Here is a 23,884-nt window from a genome sequence, read left to right on the forward strand (position 1 = left end):
CTTACAAATTCACTTGAGCAAACAGTTGCTATGCTCTTATTTCTCGTTTTGGTCCATATTAATATTGAACACGATTGGAACTAATTTGGGATAATTGGATTTTTAAATTTTTCAAATTTCGCAACAGTGTTAGATGCCGTATAGCTGAATGTTCCAATATTACAATTTATTCATAAAAACAAGTGTGTAATGTAAAAAGAAAAGCGGATGAGATTACATTTGTAGATTAAATCGGTATTACTTCACCACCCAATTATCCCAAATTAGTTCTAATCGTGTTATTGGGGGAATATTGTGTCGATGCCCGATTGTTTGGTGGCTAAATGTCTTCTAGAAAAAATGTCACACTCTTAGTTTAGTGATTGGATTAATGTTTACTTACCATATCGTCTCATTCTGAGTAAGTTTCTTTACAGGTTTGAAAAATCTGCTTCAAATTTCTTTGTGAATATTTGAATCCATGGAGCACATCCACTAATGCTGATTATATGATTATACTTTTTGGTGCCTAAATTTTCCTTGCGGCTGCTTGTGATTAAATTGTTGCCATATTAGCACAAACAGTATATAAATTAAATATTTATTTAGATATGTGGTGTTAATTTTAAGTGTGTCGATTGCATTTTGAGTAAAATTTAAAAACAAAAGAGGTGAAAAATAATGTTTTTACTCGACCATCTGTTGAACATATTAGCTACGGGTAAAAAAAATACACTAACTGTTAGATAACATAAGAGTTTATAAAGTTATAAACATAAGAGCAACCGGTACTATTTGTTTTTTTGGGGTTTTTTTACGGCGGTTGCAAATTTTCTGATGGGAGAATTGTTTAATGAAGCTTAGCATGGGCAACTGGCAACTGGTATTCTGAAATAAACCCGTCACCGAAAGGTGTAAACGACTTTGCAACTGTGACCACATCTCCCTGGCAAAGCGAAGTCAGTTTAGGCTAGTGAGGGCGCTAGACTGTCTCGTCCACGAAAGTTTTATTGAGATAGCGTCGAAGACGTTTGATTGTTAAATTTTAGTATTTTATTCAATATCAACGCCATTGACATACATATGACCTTCAAAATTGTTATTGAGTATAAGAAATTATAAGTCTACTCAAACAGCTTTCTTGTTACACCTACATCATACATCTTTATTTGTGATTCAATTGTAGTTTTGGATCCATACACTGATATTTCAGTATAGTTTATTCCAACCATTTAATGAAAAATACACTATTAAAAGGGAAGTTTTTGGTGTCTCCAATTTGTTTTCAGAAAGTTCCAAAACGCGCAGTGTATTGATCGCATAAGATGTATCCAACGTTAAACGTCCGTATGAAGGCGCTGTACCTACCAGTCTCTTGCTTGATTTGTATTTCGGACATTTACCATAGTAACAGAGCCTATGCCTTACGTCCAAAGTAAGTGCGCCAAAATGTCTATAACTTCAGGGTGCTTCTCGATTCTTGCAATGCGAAGATAAGTTGAGTGTATGTTGTAGGAAAGGCAAGATGAAATTTAAAGCACGAAGAAAATGACGTTGCGTTGTTCCGTTCGGTAGCTCAAACATAGGTCTGGAGAAAGACGAACGATGATGTAATTTACATCAAGAGTGAAAAGGAGAGTTTACAGAGCCATTTGAACTACTCTTCCGAAACATCACAATTTTTGCACTAACTTCAATAATTGTTAGGCTATCTTTCTCTATTTCTGTTTTCGTGATTAGTTTTCCTCCTGCAAAGCACAGTTTGTGCTTCTAAATTATCTGCCTGGTTTTGGACATTTTAAACGGAGAATGAATTAATTCGTTAATTAACATATGAGTGAGTGTGTATGTAAGTGAGTGAGTGTGTGTGTGTGTGGTGTGTGTGGTATGTGATGTATGTATGTATGTATGTATGTATGTATGTATGTATGTATGTATGTATGTATGTATGTATGTATGTATGTATGTATGTATGTATGTATGTATGTATGTATGTATGTATGTATGTATGTATGTATGTATGTATGTATGTATGTATGTATGTGCGTGCATGCTGGTGTTGTTAGAAGCGCAAGTAAAGTTCCAAACATTAATGCACTGAAAGTATGTAAAGATAATTCGTTCGAACACATACCTCGATATACATCCAATAAATGCTTATATTTATGTGGAGCTTTTCAGCTACCTTTTAAGCCAAATAAACATCGCAAAGGCAGGTATCACATATAAAAAGGCTTTAAAATGCAGAAGCCGTGCCCTAAAATATTAAAGATTACAAAAATGAATGGTTTGCTCTAAACAGAATATGTAATGATTTTAATCGACATAAGACACGCAATAGAAAGGAAAGGTAGAGCACAATCGTTTCAGTTCATAACTTCTGGCTCGAAACACCACTGCCTCCCATATATATATATATATATATATATATATATATATATATATATATATATATATATATATATATATATATATATATATATATATACTCATTATGTATATATACATATAGTTAATAATATTACTTCTATTATCGTACAAAAACACATGAGTCACAGAAAGTCTCATCAAAACTCTTTTAAAAATTGTTACAAAAGACACGGTCATAGCTAAACACTCACCTTGCCCTTAAAGTCGATACACTGAAACCAGTATGCAAACACGGTACATGCATCGTCGATACATAAATATACAATTTTTTTATCTCATTTCAAGCAAGTATGTTAATAATTTATGTGATGATTCAGGTTTACTCAGATTTATTACTTCTCAACACGCATCATTTATTTTGACAATAGCTGTAACTTTTGAAAATTCGTTTCCTTCTTCTGCGTAAATCGTGTAAAAATACATTTTACCAATTCAAATACAGGGCATAATAAGCATAAGCTTAATGTCTTACATTTGCAAGAGCAATATTAGGTCTATTATGCAATGTTTTTGTTGGCAAATGAATTCCAGCGTCTATAAAACATTAGTCGATACATGTTTTTTGACATCTTGAACTCAAAGCCCTGTGGCATGATTTTGGGAGTAGGAATAAAGTGTTTCAAACTGCATCAAAGGTTACAGCTAATGCAAAATTGATGTCCTGTGGTAAAACTAATCGCCAAGGGCACGCGATCACTCGTCATACATCCCATAATAATCTTTTACTCATATTCAGTGCCAGGTCACTGAAAAGACAAAATGGCTACAAAACCGCAGTTAAATAATTCACGGTTTTCAAAATTTAAAAAAATTGTCAAACGTTTGATGACGGAATGTCGGGCAGTTGTTCTACTCCCTCGCTTGCCGACATGAAATAGTCCATCATTCCGCTTTTTCGAGTCCTCAGTTCAGAATTAGAGGGCGCCCTCTGGCCACTGAACAGGGACATAGAAAAATGGCCGCTCAGCAATGGCGGACTCGGAGACGATTCACGGTCACGGAGAGAGTCGTTTCTACCGATCTCTGATTTCCGTGAGTTGTCCACTGGCCTCACATAATCATCTCGGGAATAAGAATACGGATTATTGTTAACAAATGTCATTTCTTCGCCCGGATGTGGCGCTGAATAGCTCCTCGTCGAGTAGCAGTTTTCAAGTGAAAGTATATCATCGCTGTTTTTACTGCAAGTCCTTGATAAGGACGGGCACTCAGGGGATTTGTTCATCGGGGAGCGATTATCGACCTCTCCATCACTAAGTGACCTCAGTCGCTTGAGTTTTTTCTTTGTCGGCTCCGGGGCCCCGGTGACAACGGAGCCATTTGCATTTATTCTATTACAGGAGGACGAAGAGGAGGTTCCACTTTGGCTCGACTGTATCCCCTCTGTTATTTCAGCGATAGTGCAACTTCCCTGGCTCATTCTTCCAAGGCTGCTTTGTGACGATTGCAACCGTGATCCTGTACTATGGCTAGCCCTGGATGTCGCAGGTCTCTGACTGCCCTGACTGGACCTTGAGTCCATGGAAACGGTCCTCTCCCTGACATCAAGGGAATTTCTAGGGTCCCCATCATTTGTGTCCACATCTAACAAAGCGGGTTCTGATAGGTGGATCTCTTGGAAATCTTGGTCACAGTTAAGTTCAATGCTGTCGTCGTCGAGTGAGCAGTGAATGCCGTCAATGCTGCGCTTCGGCGATTCTTCCATTGGCTGTTCGTAGAAAACTTGTACCTTCTCGGAGACGACACTTATTTGTTGATCGCCACTATCGGCTTCTTCGTGCTCGCTTTCTGGGATCATCTTCGTCAACTCATTTGCATCTTCGGCGATGTCGCTCTCCTGAACGTTATTGTTAGAGACGCTATCTGTCAAGGGAATAACGTCACTCTGTGAATACCTGTACCTGTGTGGGGACGACCTCGTCGATGCCAGATCCCTCTCTATCGCCCTCATTAGACTGGCTTGTCCGCTATTCTGCTTTCGTCTTTTCAACGACCTGCCGAACACCGAGAATCGGCCATTGTGCTGCCTGGAGGGATGCACCATCACCATAGGTTTGCGAACAGAAGACCTTTTATCCATCAGCCAGTCTCTGCTATCGGCCTGGCTCCTGAAAACATTAATATCAGTAACATAAATATCAGAGTATAACAACAAAAGCAGTTAGACATCAAACCATTGACGCTGTGTATGTTTATTGCAATCAGAACCAGCAGCAAGATTTCGGATCTACTTGCGATTCCTCTCTGCAAAATGTTTTTGATTTTTCAGCACTCCTTTTAAGGTAGAACACCCCTCGGGGACAAATATTTGGACTCAAATTTCTACAATTCTTTTCTGATCTAACAGGTGCGGGGGCTCATTTTAAAGTTCTTGGAGAAAGAGAAACTTTCACTTAGTTTTTCGAAAATCCAAAATTTAGTTTTCCCCATAGAGTTAATACAGGGATGGCGGCCATTTTGAATTACAAATATCGCAAAATGTTGGGTAATTTATTTCGTTAGTTCCAATCTTTGCAAAGTAATCCCCGACTTTTATTGTTGATTTGGTAAGACAATGGTTAAAATTTTCATTGAGGTAAGTTTCAGCAAAAGCTTAGGTCTTTCACTTTCGAGGCGCATACTACCTTAAATGACGAGTACAGCAAAGCCACTCGAAAATGTCGTTATTTCTGAAAGTATATTCACTCATTATGGTACTTCATTCGCTTCACAGTTAAAACAATTAACTTGTGTAACTATATCTGTAATCTCATACAGACTACCAGAATTACTAGTGTGAACACAGTAACCTGTTAGAAATCTCAATTAAGTGTTAGGTTTTTAAAAAAAATGGATGAAGTGTGTGCGTTACATCACTATGTGGCCTTTTATCGATGTTCCTTGCAAAGCGCTACGTCGGTCCTCCCATGGGGGCGCCACCTGTAATCAAGTGCAGTTCTGCCCCTAGCGCTGAATATTGATATCAATTTTCAGGGTAATTGGAGACGCTTACGAGGCCATGCTCCCTTGGGAAATCAACTGACTTCGTTGTATGTCAACCATGAGGTTTGTCTTTGTCACACCTCTTGTATCGATCTCATCAATTTTGTGAAACATAAGTAGGAAACTCTCATTTAGACAAGATTTTTTTAAAAGATCGTTTAATAGCTTACAAACCTTGGCGTATCTTGACTGCTCAAACTGCCGAGTGGTTTCGGATCACCAACGTGCATGCGCACTAGGGTCGACGTTGTCATGGAGCTCCGCCGGTTTCTCTCCGGTTTGAACAGGATTATGTATGTCTTCTGAAAGAAGAGGCACGCAAGGGCTACAGTCGCACTCAGGCTGACGGAGAAGCAGACAACAATCGTTCGCATCTCGTTGCTGCTTAGGTACAGGGGCACAAAGGCCAGCCATATTATGCATGTAGTGTACATGGTGAAGCCAATGAACTTAGCCTCGTTGAAGTTCTCGGGAACGTTACGGGTCTTGAAAGCATAGAAAGTGCACATGCATATGAGGAACATATCGAAGCCGAGTGGGGCCACCATGCTAAGAGTGCTGGTGAAACACTCGAGTTTTACTCTTTTGATGGACGGGTAGGTGTACACCGCTTCGGGCGGTTGAAGAATCAGCATTGCTATGATTATCCCGAGTTCGACGGAAATGATCAGGGTGGTGATGATCACCTGCGCAGTCGCAGACATGAACCTCGGTTTCCTGGTGCAGATCTTCTTCTTACTTCCAGCGAGAATCCGGGCGATGCGATTGGTCTTGGTTGCCAGAGAGGCGTAGCATACGGAGAACGAGAGGCCCAGGAAGATTCTCTGAACGTAGCAGACCGGAACTGAAGGTTTGGCGAGCAGAGGAAACGTCATACCATAGCACATGTATATTCCCGCCAGCAGAATATAGCAAAGTTCTCTGCTAGAAGCTTTGACCAATGGTGTATCATGATTCTTGACGAATATTGCAGTTACGAATGTTGTAGTAATTATTCCGATGCATGCAAACACAATAGCCACTATAGACTGAGTATCTCCCCACTTGGAGTATTCAACTGCTATCCTCTTGCAACCTGTCGACCAAAAAAATTATTATAATTTGTTTTGTCTAAGTCATAAAATTTAAAGATACGTCATGATGCACTTCTGTCACAGAGGTGGTTTAAAGCCCGGCTCGAAATAGACCGGGACCAGGATTAGTGCCAAGTTGGGGTGGGCGTTTTAGGGCATGGCTCTGCATAATGAGTCTGTTGGTCATGAATGTGCAAGGAATGTCATATCTGATGACAATTAGGAAATGACTGGTTGAACATAATCCCGCATTCGTAGCCCCAAAATATGAAAAAAATTGAAATATAATCACTCCTCTTAAATAAGGAATCTGCAAAATGATCTTTTAATGACACCAGGCTCAGGTGGTGCCAGTTCGGAAATTCGCATAAAACTGACCTGTTCAAATCAGATTGGTTCGTTGGTTCGGGCAAAATCATTAAGCTTATTACAGGAGCTGTAGTCTAACCTTCAAGTCGCGGTAAAAAACGAGAACCTAACGTCTCTGTCGAACGTACCTGTCAAACTTTCGTCTGGCCACCAACCTTTGCTACAGGCCTCGCATTTGAAATCATTCAGTAGGTACTCGTTCTCCTTGCAGGGTGTGCATACCCAACAACACTGGTTATTCTGGATATTCTGTTGAAAACACGAAATTCATACGGTTGAGAGAGCTATAGCTGTATAAAGTGTTGTAAAATTGTCGTTATGTTAGTCTAGATATTACGAGTACACTTTCCTCCATCTCCGCCTCAAGTGTCCTGAAGTACCAAGTATTAATCTTGCAACACCACACAGTGTCAACATATGCACATTAATTATTTTGGTACCACCACTTATACCATCACTAAGCAGTGGTTCAAGACGACACTGTTCATGTTTTTTTTTTTGGGGGGGGGGGGACCTGGTACATTATTTACCTTCCTTGAATGGTACTGATTATTGGACCTGTTCTGTTAGTCCGGGCACTTTTCAACAACATTGGGAATTACTTTTATATGTTTACAAGATGAGTATGAGGCATTACAATGTCATTTTGAGAGTGGTACAAGAAACTGTACTTCACAACTAATGGAGATTTAAAATCATCCTTTAAAAGAAAAGCTGTATACTCAGGGATGATTTCTAGTGTCTAAGGCACTGTGATCGTAAACATTTTCACACATAGAGACTCCTGTTTTTTTCACTTTGATCACAAGTGATATCAATAATGATCTTAGTGGTAATATAGGAGAATGATTCTGTGTTTGTTTTGTTAGACCTTTGCACTACAGAGTAACACAGAGTGGCAACGCTTGCATGCCTTTTGTTCATGGTCGTCTCGGCAGACTATTGGCTTTTCATATTAAAATGAGCTTCAAAGGTGTTAAACTTTTTGGAGGCTTTGTTTGTGGTTGATAATTACACGAGATTATGCAAAAAATACGACGAGATGGCATCGTACTGCCACCATAGTTACTTTGTGAGCTCTCAGGCCAGAAACACTGCTTCACGCCAATCAAAACATAACACGCCAGCAGTTTCATAAACATGTCCTTCCTTGACGCACGTGTAAAAGAGGGTATGACTGACCGTAAACCATTGAGTAAAACCAGACAGTATCGATAAAAGACTTTCAAATTTGGTTCAAACACACTCATTATATATTCATAAAAATATGAGAGGAATTTTTAAAACGGTAAAACTCATTTTCCTGAAGCTCAAAACACTCCCGTTTTCGCCAGCACGTCAATTCTGCTCAGCACCACACGACAACAACAACACAAACTTTGCCGAACATACTTTTGCTTAACAATTGGCGAAAATCCGAAAATTACCGAAGGATTCATGGTCGGCACTCTTCGGAAAAGAGAGGCGAGAGCAACCTGAGGCGAGGCGAACATGGATGGGTTACGTAACCGCTTCACGCCTTAAACAATACCCGTTGCCACTCTATCGATGTTTCTCTTTGGTTAGACCTTTGCACTCCAGACTTGTAGAGCTGTCTAGTACATGCTCTCTTTTATCAGGGAAACAGCTCAGTCAGTTGAAAAATGACAAAAAAAGTCGTTCCTTTCTCCACAAATCGACACAGAGGCGCTGCCACGATAAAAGGTCACCAGTCTCTGTCGACCACGTTCCCCAATGGAACAGATGCGGATGTTTCATCGACAATCACAGATTAGGAACACGGTAGGTACAATTCAACTCTCATTACATGTGGTGTCAGAGATCGGAAAGAGCACCATGGAATCTAATCAGTCTCTAAGTTTTAGTCTCCTGGGTCCCATATCTCTTTAAAACTTAAATAGTTACTAAGTTCCAAGAGTACATCCATTGATCATTTACCCATCCAAAATAAAAGTTTTAACAATCGCTGTGAGTAGTGTATAGAAAAGACGTTTTCTGCTAGATATATGGTAACAGGTAAAATAATTATTTGCACATCAATACTAAATTATAAAAAGCCCACATTCTGGGTGTAATGCAACAGTTTTACTTAATCGCGTCACACATACATACATACATACATACATACATACATACATACGTACGTACGTACGTACGTACGTACATACATACATACATACATACATACATACATACATACATACATACATACATACATACATACATACATACATACATACATACAAGAACACATTCGTATGCGCAAGCAGACAGGTGGAATCGATGATACATTTATTTATGTGGATAATGATACGCATACAGATGCCTTAAATGAGCATTTCTGTGCAGAATTAGTCTGTATAGTGAACTCAATGTGTAAGACAGGCACATCATAAGGAGCAGATGTCTGTCAGAACAGAGGGCAATAAGTCGACTTTCCACAGATGAGAAATGTCCCTGTAAGCTAGCAGGGTTAAAATTCACCCTTCGGAGAGAAAGCAAATTCACGTTTCCGGGAAACATTCGCGGCAAGGAAAGGCGATACTCGTATCAGAGTCGATCTGTAATGACGACACTGATAGATTCATCATCTTCGGACATTGGACGAACGAATAGGCCCCGTGAGACAACAATCAAATCAGGTACAAAACACGATGTTCTCCGCGTAATCTAGCGGAAAGAACAATTTGGCGGCGGGAAACATTGCCGTTCCTTGCTAGCCACTTACTAGCGGTTAGATGAGTTGTTAGAGTACAATTGTGTTTACGCATGATTAAAGTTATCAGACTTGACATCTCCAGGGGCCGGCTAATAACTGTTTTCGATTGCAAGTCAGTCGCCGATCCACGTCTCTTGACGGACGACGTTCAATCAAAAGGAAACACGAAGATCTCGTTTCTTCCACTTCTAAAATCTCTGAAACAATAGCGTCTTCTATAAACATACACACATTGCATACACACATTGCATGGTACCGACGACGAAAACCTAGAGCGATTGCACTCGTAAAGAAAGCTCTCTCTCTCTCTCTCTCTCTCTCTCTCTCTCTCTCTCTCTCTCTCTCACCTAACGACATGCTCATTTGACGTATGTATATGTGAACAAACTGATACATGTGTTTGTATAAACTAATCCTCAGTGTAGACAATCATTTCGACGCTACTTTACACTAGGGATCCCTGTCATATTAAATGATTAGTATAATATATATATATATATATATATATATATATATATATATATATATATATATATATATATATATATATATATTATAATATATATATATGTATATATATATATGAATACATATGTATATATGTGTAGGTAGGTAGACAGATAGAGAGATAGATAGATAGATAGATAGATAGATAGACAGACAGATAGATAGATAGATGGATAGATACGATGGATAGATAGATGGATGATCCAAGTGATGAAAGGGACTGTATGGAACCTTAAGGTCATGTTGGTGTAAAGAAAAATGATGACCCATTTTTTACCAACTGTTGAATACTTTACCTTGATTTGACCTTTTGGGCACGGTGGACTGCAGCGCGAGGTCACCACCCCTCTTCTTCCTCGGTTCCACATCATGTTGTCGTCATCAATCACCAGGTTGCCATCTCCCCACTCACCGACCTTGACGTAGCCGGCATCGTTGTTCTCAAGGCGTTGAAAATTAAATATGTCGTACCTGGCCAACGTAATATGAGGTCATGAAATGAGCAAGGTTGTCCCCAGTTACAAGACACATTAAATATATGAGTATTATTGGCATAGGCGAATCTCCGCTTCATATGTGTGTTGCAGTTATTAGTGATATATGCATGTATAAAAATAGGTCAGTTGGATACTTAGCAAGCTTTATGGATGTTATGGATAAGTAAATAGATAAGTAAATATTTTGAGTTTATTAATGTTTTATATTACTGTTACATGCATACCTGGCGAACACTTTAAATTAATATTTAAATCAATATTTAAATCAAGGTAGAACGCACCTCGGAGACAGACATTCGGACTCTCAAACTTTTACAATTCTCTTCTGATATACCACATGTTGGGGTTCATTTTAAAGCTCTTGGTGTAAGAAAACTTTTCACTGGTTTAGTTTTTCGGAAATCGAAAATTTTGATTTTTCTCTATAGAGTTAACTTAGGGATGGCGGCCATTTTGAATTTCTAATATCGGTAAATCTTGGGTTATTTGTTTCTCTAGTACCAAAATTTGCACGGTGACCCCCTATTTTTATTCTTGATTTTGAAAGAGAATGATTGAAAGATTCCTTGAGGAAAGTTAGAGTAAAAGTTTAAGTCTTTCACTTTCGAGGTGCATACTACCTTAGGGAGTAAGAAAGTTGTGCATGAACAACTCTATAAATAGACACCTGCATCCAAAAAGGGCTTAACAAAACAAAAGAGAACAAGTGATTCATATTAATATTCGCTTTTAGAATCACTCGCACACCCTGGCGATATAAGCTGGCTGCAGTCGCGAACGAACGGGTATGCTAGTGCGCATATTGGTGCACTTGACATTCAGGGTATCTACTGAAGATATACAAACATAAAAGGTTCAATGAACTTGGAGAGGCGGTTGGCAGATGGATACACGGCAACTGGGGATTCGCTTACCTTCCAGGAGGATCGCCGTTTTTGTCAAACGTAATCAGGTCTCCCGAATAGCCATAAAACGAGACGTTGTTTAAAAACTGCAGGAGTGTAGATCCCTCGACGGGGTCCATCGCAGGACACAGCCCGCTTTTCTGAGTGGGACAAATTTTCTTGTACATGTTGTGCAAGCCATGCGCCATTGTGTAAATGGCGTCGATTATGAACCCCATTTTGGTGTCCTGAACATAGTTTGTAGACAGGTTCTCGTATCCTAATCAAAACAAAAAGGGAAAGGCTAAATGCAATGCTAGTATTTAGATTTTAAAATCCACAGAATAGTGCGGGTAAGGTTTTATGAAACTTGGAACTGCATGGAGACGTGCCAAACTGTAAATAAACACCAAAACCTTCTCTTCCTGATAGATAAGCACGGGTAGTAATGTTATATGAATATTTAAGAGACGCCGACTTCATGAAATATATTGCCAAATGATATGAATTAACAATAGAAAGCAATTTGACAGAGAGAGAAAGAGAGAGAGAGAGAGAGAGAGAGAGAGAGGAGAGAGAGAGAGAGTGAATAGTGCAGAAAGTACAGAATGCGAGACAAAAAGAAAGACAGCCAGAGAGAAAGGGAAATAGAGGGAGACGCAGACATAGAACACAGACAGACAGACATACAGACAGACAGACAGACAGACAGACAGACAGACAGACAGACAGACAGACAGACAGAGACGGACAGACGAATCGACAAGCTGACACATAGAGACAGAAGAACTTACAGGAGTTTAGAGCTGGAATAATATAAAGAAAATATTGAACAAAAGGTCAAAAAGAGATTTGGACATTAAAAAAAAAGAGTGACACACACAGTTTACGGCTGCTGCCTAACACCGATGAAGACCGTGACAAACACAGAGACATCAAGATGGCACAGAAATGTAGAAAGAAGATGATAGATGGGCCAAAGACAACATGAGAAACGTGACTAGGTCGTACATGGCGAAACAGCTTTGCTTGGTTTGTTAAACACAGAAGAATGTCATTTAATATTAACGAAAAAGTTGTTTATTTCTGATGCTTATCTAACCATAACAATATATAGATATATATTAAGAGATAAATTCCTAGATATTTGCTTAAAATGTACAAAAATAGTAATGCAAAACATGTGATAGTAAGTATTTTCCTTTTGGACTTTTTTGAATGGTGGAGACAAAATTGAAGTTGACTGTATTGTTTCAAATTAAGCACGCAATTGCTAGCATTGCGAATATAAGCAAAAGATTCAGAGAGCTAGGTCATTGGTCGTCTATGTAATGATTTTTATAACAGAAGACAGCATTGACTAACGTCAAAATGACGATATTCTAAAGTAACGTAACTGCAAATCAAATTTGCCATGGCTTTGCGAGGAAAGTGTCCCCATTAGTCGAATTCTGTTTTATCAATACACGTAGGAGTGTGCAAGCAAATGTGAAAAGGTTTGCGATGACGTAATCATGAGGAATAAAACTGAGCCTTCGGGCGAGGTCGATATGTGACGTCAGCAGGGGGCTCGATTAAAAATCACCAGGGTCGATCAAAACTCTGGATCGATTGGCTCACCAGAATCAAAGAATTGCATCTCGAGCGATTAAACGACGCTCAATATTGTGTTCTACAGGCTTCTGAATTGTATTCCTTATATTTGGCGGCATTCTGAAACACAAATATCGGCGATATGTGACTTTGAAGCTGTCAAAACATAGATTACCCTACTGAACGATTACCTCATGTTACAAGAACTTGATAACTTTACCGTTAGATACATTGCAGATTTCGAATTCCGCTCTAAGATTTTTCTTTTATTTATGAAGTGTTTGTTAGAAAAAGCCCGAAAGCAGTGTGTAGTATGTACATAAAGGCACTTTTTGGCGATCTCTGGGATCCCCTTTGTTTTAGTCTGTGAGAGGATTATGGAGGTGTGATAGCCTTTTGTTTTCCATTGGAGTTGTAATCTTATGGGTAAATTTTCTGATGAGACAATCTGGCGCCAACGCAGGCCTTTAAAAAATACGTTCTGACTTTCTGTCTGTTTGTCAGTCTATCTGTCAGTCGGTCAGTATATATGTATGTATGTATGTATGTATGTATGTATGTATGTATGTATGTATGTATGTATGTATGTATGTATGTATGTATGTATGTATGTATGTATGTATGTATGTATGTATGTATGTATGTATGTATGTATGTGTGTGTGTGTATGTATGTATGTATGTATGTATGTATGTATGTATGTATGTATGTATGTATGTATGTATGTGTGTATCTATGTGTGTATCTATGTAGCATATATATGTAACAGTAAAGCGTATACGAGGTACACGTACAAACACAAATAAACAAAGTAATCGTTGGATATTTTGCTTAATCCCTCGAAAAGTCAGGGCTATACACCAAATCACGATTTCTGACGGCAACACACGCTGTAGTTGTTCTGTGACTTAAAGACTTCTGTTGGATACTGGAGATTTATCACCGTGTGCTATCACGAATCCATCCCTGGTAATAAGTACAGATCCGCCATAAATCATTTCTCATCTGCCGTTAGCTGACGCGCCACAGACCTATAATTTCATCGGAGCCACTTTTCAAAGGCCATTACACATACCTGTGCACTGCTTATCAAAGCTCACATCTGCATCCGGGCCCTTCAGCTGGCACTCGAACCTGTGCTGCCAGAACTCGCGAAACCATGGGTTTCTGGTATTGTTGAAGGGGTCCAACGACAAGTAGTACTTGTCGAACTCGGGCGAGTAGGCGGACTTTGGCTTGATGGTGACGCCACCGACGGCTTCCGATTCGTAGTCGACTATCACTTCGTGCCTGTCAGCCCAGCCGTCGCTGGAACGAGGGAAAGGGGATATTTAACCGACCACCATTAACACAACACGACAAAAATGTAAAAAGTTTGACTGCAAAAATTGCAAGAACGTTTTTCCTTACTCAAGGTAATTAGTTTGTAACGTTTATGAAATACGATGCCTCGAGAAGTGATAAAAATAGCATCTGTGGTAATAGATACAGACACTAGCACGTACAAAAATGTTTTCGACATGTGAGGTAATTATGTTTTAATAAACAGTGTAGCATTTGAATGCCGTAGAATGCTTTTCATCGCTCGGTGGGTTGATTCGCTCAGATCAATGAAACTTATGGATTTATTAGTCTTTCACTTTGACATTCGATGCAATGTGATCATACACAGATTTTCATATTAGGAGGATATTTGCACAGGTTTATTTAATTACTATTATAATCAGTTTATTTCTTCTCTCTATCTGTTCCTCCCTCCCTCCCCCCCTCTCTCTCACTCTCTCTCTCATACATACATACATACATACATACATACATACATACATACATACATACATACATACATACATACATACATACATACATACATACATACATACATACATACATACATACATACATACATACATACATACATACATACATACATACATACATACATACATACATACATACATACATACATACATACATACATACATACATACACGGATAGACAGATAGATATCAGTGGGAAATATATATGCATGGCGGGATGGATGTACCTATGTTTGTATCTATGTTTATTACATGCCTCGTATATCGAACGTCGCGCGTACTCTGAATTCGATGGTAACTCGTCGGTGACGTCGCGGGCCGCATAGTCATCACTTGACTGTAAGTGAACCGGAACTATTTTCAACTTGACAAATTTTGGATGTAAAAATGTTGAAATTTCGTGTTTTGCATAGGAAATCCGGTTTTCGGAAAATTTTACTTAAAAAAAAAATTGATAAATCGCATAACAGTAGTTTAAATATATTATTGCGCCATTCGATGATGAAAATCATCCCATTTTTAACGGATTTTCGTCTAAGATGGAAATAAAGTATTTCTTTTGCCAATAACCCTAAATATTTTGAAAACTGTGTAAAACTGTGTAAGAGAGGCATGTAATAAAAACATTATAGCCCATACAAGGGACTATGTACCCTCGAGGCAGGAGACAATTTGCCCTCCTTACGTCGGGCAAATGGTCACCTACCCTCGGGCACATAGTCCCATGTTTGGGCTATAAATCTATCTAACAACTGAATGTCGTAGATAATGCCATACCTGCCGATGAAGACAAATTGTCCAGAGGCATTCAATCTCTGACTGGCGGCAAGCAATCCACGGACGGTCTCACCCTCGCAGAAGCAGGCTACCACGACCGCGGAGGCTGTCTTCTGTAAGTTCAGGATGACTCGATCGAACTCCCTCTCTTCGGAATTGCTGAAGATCTTGTCAGCAGTAGCGATGCAGAGCCCCGCTGCCAGGCCGAGAGATTTGAACGCTTCTATACCGCTGGCCCCGTAGTTTCCTGAGAAAAGACATATTTTTATGTTACCCAGAATAGCAAAAAAAAGGCTGACAAAGCAAGTTTTGTGTATCATTCGCGGGTGTGTCAAGTGCATCTCGAATCGTACCTTTGAATTCTGAGAGATTAAGTGTTGATGCGAATTCTATGGATTGATGGATGGACGGATGGATGGTTGGCAAGTGGCATTTACGAGAAGAAAACGCCAGTACATTGATAGAGACATGACTGAGAGTTGGATTTGTGGACAAAGTCGACAAGATCTTCACTGGGATAAATCCGTGAAAATCCTTGAAGTATAATTAAACTTTGATGGATTAGTATACTAGGTATTAAGAGCGACTGTAAGGCAAGGCGACTGACTCGTTAAAAGATAGACAGACAAATAGACAGAGAGGAGAGACATATAGATATACACACATATATATATATATATATATATATATATATATATATATATATAGATAGAAACCATTAATATACATGTATAGAGAGATAGACAAATAGACAGAAAGAACGCGATTGGAAATAATTTGGGATAATGTCGGTTTAACGGGAATGTAAACTCATATGCTTTTCTTTTTAAGTTTTACACTTGTTACGAGTAATTTGTACTATTTCAACATTCAGCTGTAGGGCACCTAACACTTTTGAGAAATACGAAAAATACGAAGATCCAATTATTCCAAATTTGTTCCAATCGTGTTAAAGATAGAAAGATACACATCGCAGTAGTTAATTTATTTACATTAGTAGATTAAAAATAAGATTAATAGTCGGATATATAAATATTGGATGGTAATTACTCAGACATATTGATAAATAGTCTTAGGGAAATATATCATCGATTCATTAATTTCACGAAAACCAGACAAAACAATACTTGATGAATGTTGTTTGGAAACGATTTGGTAGATTTCATGTCGATAATTGTTTGGCACTTTAGTCGTTTTTTACCAGGCAAGAACGGTAATATTTTCCGGAGAGTAATCCTTCACGGATCTGTTCGCGCAGTTACAAAGCAACGAAATTCAATAAAGGAGAATTTGACGAGTGGGAAATTCCGAACAACATTGTAATCGTATCAAGAGCTTTGGATAACGACGTTAAACTAATAATAATGGAAAGATATATAAGCAGTCGAGCGTAGAATTTGACCTCGGAATGAACAGCTTTCACGATAAATGAGAAGGCGCACTATCCCGAGAGATGTATACTTAGGAATAGGATTGGTGGCACTTTTTGCGTTGTTTACTTGTTTGTTTTTTATTTAAGTAGCTGCGAAGTGTAAACACTGTTACCCTTCGCTGAAAAATTAACAAGGCAGGTTCCTTGGCTCAAAGTCACTGAGATAAAATATCCTCTACATCGAAAGTAAGAGTATCGGAAAGAAGACTATTGAAAGATTCCTGGCTTCGAAGTTACTAGACAGAAGTGAGGATGACACTACAAAGAAAAATGTACAAGTCGCGTATGTTCAATTAGGGCCTGGCATGTGTTTCCTATACCAGTGTGACACTACAGCGACCCCTGCAGTTGTGTTACCATATCCCTAAAGGTGATGTCTTATTTTTTGAAAGGTCAGCTGTTGACCTGGACGACCTCTGCTTTCGGTTGACTATATAAGCTTACTATCGCATGTAAATATTGCAGCGATGTCGACTTGAAGGAAAGGATCGTGGGAAATTATAGTGCTCGATGCTAAAAGCAGAGTGTCATAAATAATTAAAGAAATTACTTCAAGAACAAAGTGTCGTCATTAAAACAAATATTAATTATCGAATTTTAACACCACCTGGAACTATGGTACAATGCTACGTCTCTACCCCATAATAAGCAAGCGTCCTGAGGGTAAAGGGTAAAAGAAGTTTGATGGTTGCTAGATCCATGAAACTTAAGAAACATATTATTACTTTGTACTTGAAGCAATAATTATATATATATATATATATATATATATATATATATATATATATATATATATATATATATATATATATCGAAGTATACAGATGTCAGCGTGGCAAATTACAGTGCTCGATGCGCAAATCAGAGCGCTAGAAATAAATTACTAATAAATAATAATCATTATTATTATTTATTTATCTATTGACATGTATACATATGTAATATGTGTTTGTTTGTGTTATATAATTTACATATACTTTCATGTAAATATGTATATACAAATATATGTGTATATATATTTGATATATTTTATATATATATATATATATATATATATATATATATATATATATATATATATATATATATATATATATATAATATATATATATATATATATGCAATAACCCGGCCGCAGGAGGGTATACACGAGATTTTGATACAATGCGCGACATATAGTGGCTCTTGCTTTGGGAGCGAATTGTACCAAAATCGAGTGTATACTCTCCTGCGGCCGGGGTTATTGCTATTTACTACTATATCATAAAAAGTTCGCGGGTTGCACACTGTCGCCCCAGTTCTCGAAAACCAGATCTCAGAAGGATGTGGTTTTTGTCCCCGCGTTCTCTGTACGTTCAAGAACACGGTGGTGCACAAATTAGATGCTAAAACTTCATATTTTACACGAAAAATGCGATTTCTTTTGTACTCTCGCGAGATCTCGCAATTTCACGCAGTGCTTTTAATCGCTTGTGCCCCAGCCAAATTCTATCGACGGGACAAATTATGCAACAAAAAGGTATCTTCTGGGACAGAACTTTAATGTGCGTTCTCTTGATAGTCGAAGAAGTAACATAGCCTATCTTAATAGGCTTAAAATATTTTGTATCAGGTAATATTGATTCCGAATTTTGTGAGATGGTGGGACGATTGTGTGTGGTGCTGATGTAAACCGATGTACGTGTCCCCGGTACTAATCCCTATTTTGCACTGGAAGGAAATTCGGCGAGATGAAAAAAACCATTGTCGTCAGTTTCGCGTGTCCAGTGCACCTAGCCTCTTTTATTTACGCCAAAGACTAATGAGTATTCAAACCATGACGTGAAAAATCCGAAATACACCTGAATCAGTGTAAATGCAGTCAACAGTGACAACGCTATCCCATTGGGGTGAGTAACCCCCTGAAGTCGTTCAATCCTTCCCAAAATTTTGGGTTCGTGTGATAAAAGACGACCTTTCGGTAAAAATTTGGCGAACATTATTGAATTCACGATTTTTCCCAGTTCTGAAACTTGAAAGGTCGCTTATACTGGTCCAAAATTATTATACTCCTGTGACCTGAACGTGAGGTAGAGAAGAAATGAAATGCGACTTGCGCAGGTATAGTTTTCCCTCCGGTTTACAAGGTCAAAGAACTTTCGCAAGAGCGTGCGTGTAGATCGCGCCTTCCTAACTGCTTCTGTGCGGCAGGCCAGGGACCGTGATGGCACGACATGACAGTGTACGAAAGACAGAAAAAAAACGCCTCCCAAGAAATCAGTTTTTGGATCCCATTTATGCCTATCAAGTATGCATGGCATGGTAAGCCCGCTGTATATATACAAGACCCCGAGTCCGTTTTTATTTATGAAGGAAAAGTTGTATCGGCGCCCTGACCCGTTGACCTGATGGGGTATGTGTTCAGTGGCACGGGTAGCTTGGGCCTGGCGGAGATGTACAGGAATAAAAACATAAAAACTATCTACTGTTGATTGACCAATCAGAGTGCTCAATTCAGGGTGTTTTATCTACTCGTAAAGCCTTGGTCACCAAATTCCAGAAACGAATGACAGCGCCGTAGTAAAGTACTGTCCAATCAAAAGTGAACATGTCACATTCTAAACCAGCTGCAACACAAAATCTGCTGTGCCCTAGGGCATTTATATAATGTGCCCTAGGGCATTTATAGGATGTTCCATAACATTGGAAGGCTATTTCACAAATAAAGTTTTAATTCATATCCTAAACATGTTACATTGACAAAGGGGACGGTTGACGTAAACACATTGAAAACGAAAATATATCAGTTAGGGGCGATAGTTTTTAAGTCAGATAAAACCCTCGTACTCGGGCTTTATCCTATACATAAAAGACATCCTCGTTCAAGCAAAAACCAAACGCGAGGTAACGAACGCGTGATTTTGCGGGGTTTTTCTTTCTTCAATGTTTACGTAGCTCTAAAAAGTCTAGGGTTGGCAGGTAAAAAATAGGGTAGGTCGGTTTATCGGAACAGCACATTTTTTGGCCTAATCGGGGGCTATTTTTGGAGGAAGCACATATTGACCTCAGTTTTAGGGAACATAAACGCAAATTTATCATGTCTTGGTCATTTCTCCTTCACAAAAATCAAATGGAAAATATGTGCTAAGAATCAAAATAAATAAAAACTAGAAGATGACGATGGAGACGAAATATACAAACGAACAATTGAGAAAAAAGAACATTTATTATGGTGAGGAAAATATAAGTACGAGTGATTTTATTCCTTGTATCATGTCTCATAAAGTCATACTGTGTAGCAAAGTAACTGTTTGTTGATAATCAAATTGTGACGAGCAAACTATACAACGAACATGCAAAAATCAGTCAACAAGCCTATAAGTTGTCCAAATGATATTTTTTTCATTGAGTAAAATTTATAAGATTCAAACGGCCGTTGTTGCAGTTTGATCATGTCTTTTTAACACAGGGGCCAGCCGAATATCATGCGGGTTAGCCAAATCTCGTTGGGGTCTGCGAAATCTCGTGTACGTCTGCCAAATCTCGTACGCGTGGTTGATCACATCTCGTAACGATCAGCTAAATCTCGTCATGAGCGAACATTGATTCAATTTTAGAGCCATTTTATCTTCCAAAGTATCCGTACTACTTCAGAGTAGAGTAAACAATTTCAAGAGAAAGGCTAAATTTGCTTACGTCATAAAGATATTGAAAATATGAAACCCATAGACGCCTGTAAAGTACAAGTATAAACATCAACGGTTGTCGAGGTTTGTAATTCGTGTTTTTTGTCTCGTGACTTAAGCTAAACCGATCCAAACCTATTATTCAACAAATGAAATTACCGATGACGTCAATGCCCGCCCCGAATTATAAAATCATGTACTCTCGCCCGGGGACTGAAAAACCAGAGTTGACAGCGAAAACGAGAACAACTTTCACGACATCGCCAATTAAGGATTGCCTACGGTTTCTTAAGTGTCTTTTGACCGGAGGCAACACTGTATACCGCATCAAAGTCGGAAGACGTAGAAAACTGCCACATTGAGGTAACTATCCAGTGATAGCCGACTCTTTCGGGTGTAAGAAACCAGATAACTTCCAGTTTTCGTTGCGCCTTTAGGATATGACTTGCATATCGTTCCCTGTCTAATTCGTTATCATTTGCGAGAAAGACGTGCGCCTCCGCTTGACTGGTTTGCCATTTACGAGAAAATTGGAGTTTGATCATATACATGACGGAAACACCCAATAAACATTGTATATCGCCGTAATTACGTACTCAATAACATTGCACCTGCATGCTAAATGTTGTGATCAAAATCTCCGTCAAACCTAGTCGCATTGTAAGTACATCTCCATTGCGGCTGCTTTCGTCGTAAAAGGTCAAAGAGGGTCATGGAAGCAGCAAACATATATATATATATATATATATATATAATATATATATATATATATATATATATATATATATATATATATATTTTGTGTCCATCTTAATGTCTTAATGTCGCTTCCCTTCTCTGTCTCGGTGACATTTCTCATTGTAACTCCCTCCCAGACCCTGCAGAGAATTTGTACAAAAGACTGTTACAGATTGAATTACAACTGTAATCTATGAACTGAATGATGCTGATGATGTTGATATCACGCTGCTGGCTAGACACACCACCAACAAACAGACTCGCAATTTATACACCCAGCTCGTGCCTCCGGTACCAAGCAATGTCCCCTTTTCTCGAAATGGAACGCATTTATTTTGATTTATTTAATCCATAGACTTGCACATCGCTTTAGTTATAGATTAGAGCGTAACAAGTTTTAGTCGCTGTCAGCCATGGGGCCAGATCGTTTCATTTCCTGACTGTTTTGCAATATTCCTCGTTTAACAAAAGTAATGCAATTCGGGCTTTCATTAAAAGTGCAAATGTGTTTTGTGTTTCTAGATGGCGATATGGCATTATTACGCACTTTGCCGGAACACGACGCAAACAAGCGCTCTTAATTCGAAAACTGTTTTCAAAACAGAGACGAAACCTGACAAACATCGGTCAATTCCAAGAGCGTTTACAGAAGATTACAGTAATGCACGATTTTCTGGGCAAAACTGCGCTCATCTGAATTTATTTGTGTTTGAAACTTATTTCGGAAGCGGTAATCTCATACGAGAAAGACAACATCCGCAATTACACATTAACGTTTTCTTTCTCGTTAAACTAGTCACTGAAAATCGAATCAATTTCAACAGTTCAAAGTACACGTGTCTGAAACAATTCTCAACTAAAATACTTCATGTCGGTGCACGCACGGCATTTATCACTCAGTGGAGTTGATCGCGTTGTCTATGGTAAGGCCGCGCCCCATATCAAGGTGTTTGTGCACCGGCAACAGTGTTAAAAGTCAGATTTGAAAATATCGCGTTTTTGTTCTCCACAGCTATTTGATGTCGGTTTGAGTTTTTAACAATAAACGGCGCATAATTGATTCGTTGTGTGGAACATTGCAAATTAGTCATTTGATTCAAAGAGGAAGCCCTCTGGCAAAAATCAATACACAGGAATACTGTGTTGCGTTAAGGAAATATCAGTCGTATTTATATAGACATATAATTGCCGCAAATGTGTTTGTGAAATCATGTTATCATAACATAATAAATGTTAACTTTGACATAGGCCAAGAGAAAGGACGTGAATACAAATAGTGTCCGTGATTAATTGATAGATGTGTTAGTTTGTTTGTTATTTGTTCTGAACGCTGGTAAAGTCAGTGTGTGATTAATCACACAAGTGACAGGGTTATTCAACTGAACAACGCGCACTTTTAGTCATGATTATAATTACGCTTAATTATTCGCTTGTTTTATTTTTTAAATGTAATTTGTGGGTTTACCTTTTACAGTAAAATGTTTTTTATTGAAATTTAATATATTAGGTGCCACAAAATAGAGTAAAATAAGTTTAATACTTTGAAGACTTTCATACAAGTCACTTTTTTGAAAAAAAAAAACACGGAATATCATAAAAAAAACACTTCCCCATTGGAGGTTGGAATCGTATTCTTAAAGGATATCAGGTGACGTGTTCTGTCCTAATGAACCACTGCCCCAAGGCGAACGCTTCATCAAGTCTAACACCTGCGAACTTTGACCAAGAAACCAGTGATATATGTGACAAAAGCGTGTATCATAACACTAAATGCGTGATACAAGCGAAAAAGAAGACATCGGAATTGGAATGAAAATTTTGAAATTAGGTTAGTCGATTCATAATGTTAACGCTGCCATGCAAACCTTCATCGTTACTTTAAAACCACAGAAAAGTGACGCTATTCAGTAAAGAAACTTGATGGTCATTTGGTTTTGCTGGACTTAAACTCCGCGGCCTTGGCTCGGTAAAAAGTTACAAAACGATTCACATTATTTTACTTTATAAATGAAATGTCAACACTGAGCATGCGCGTGGGGTTCAGTCACATAACATGCCGTCTAACTGTACAAGAATTAGCTATTTATCAGACGATAACGATGGCGGTATCCTCACATATGATTTTAATGTTATATTATTTAAAACAACTAAAAACCAAAATTTACATATATCATAGCGAGATATGGTCACAACATTCATGAAAATTCTGATGTGATTTCTAAAGTCCTGCAAATATTCACTTTACAAGTAATTCGCAGCCACATGAATGCCCCATACTTTGTCGCCAATGGTTTATCGAATCAGAAAAGAAAATCCGAATCTGTTTTTATCGATTAAAACGTCGCACAGGCCCAGCCGGGGTTTGCGAGACCACGTGACTAATCACTAGAAGTCCAAATGGTCCGTTAATTACCAATTAAG

The 23,884-nt window shown here is 38.5% G+C and overlaps 1 protein-coding gene across 1 annotated transcript in view; it reads right to left on the minus strand.

The window, feature by feature from the left end:
- Nucleotides 1-2,681: 2,681 nt before the first annotated feature.
- Nucleotides 2,682-23,884, minus strand: part of LOC139142707 (metabotropic glutamate receptor 1-like) — a 28,731-nt gene continuing 7,528 nt past the window's right edge. The window contains exons 2-8 of the mRNA XM_070712777.1: nt 15,629-15,875; nt 14,109-14,341; nt 11,471-11,720; nt 10,356-10,530; nt 6,962-7,082; nt 5,566-6,466; nt 2,682-4,517 (exon numbers count right to left, since the gene is read on the minus strand). Of these exons, the coding sequence (XP_070568878.1) occupies nt 3,224-4,517; nt 5,566-6,466; nt 6,962-7,082; nt 10,356-10,530; nt 11,471-11,720; nt 14,109-14,341; nt 15,629-15,875 (3,221 nt within the window). The 3' untranslated portion in view covers nt 2,682-3,223. The remainder of the gene's footprint in view (nt 4,518-5,565; nt 6,467-6,961; nt 7,083-10,355; nt 10,531-11,470; nt 11,721-14,108; nt 14,342-15,628; nt 15,876-23,884) is intronic.

This window comes from Ptychodera flava, chromosome 10, assembly GCF_041260155.1.
Source record: "Ptychodera flava strain L36383 chromosome 10, AS_Pfla_20210202, whole genome shotgun sequence".
NCBI classification, from domain to species: domain Eukaryota; kingdom Metazoa; phylum Hemichordata; class Enteropneusta; family Ptychoderidae; genus Ptychodera; species Ptychodera flava.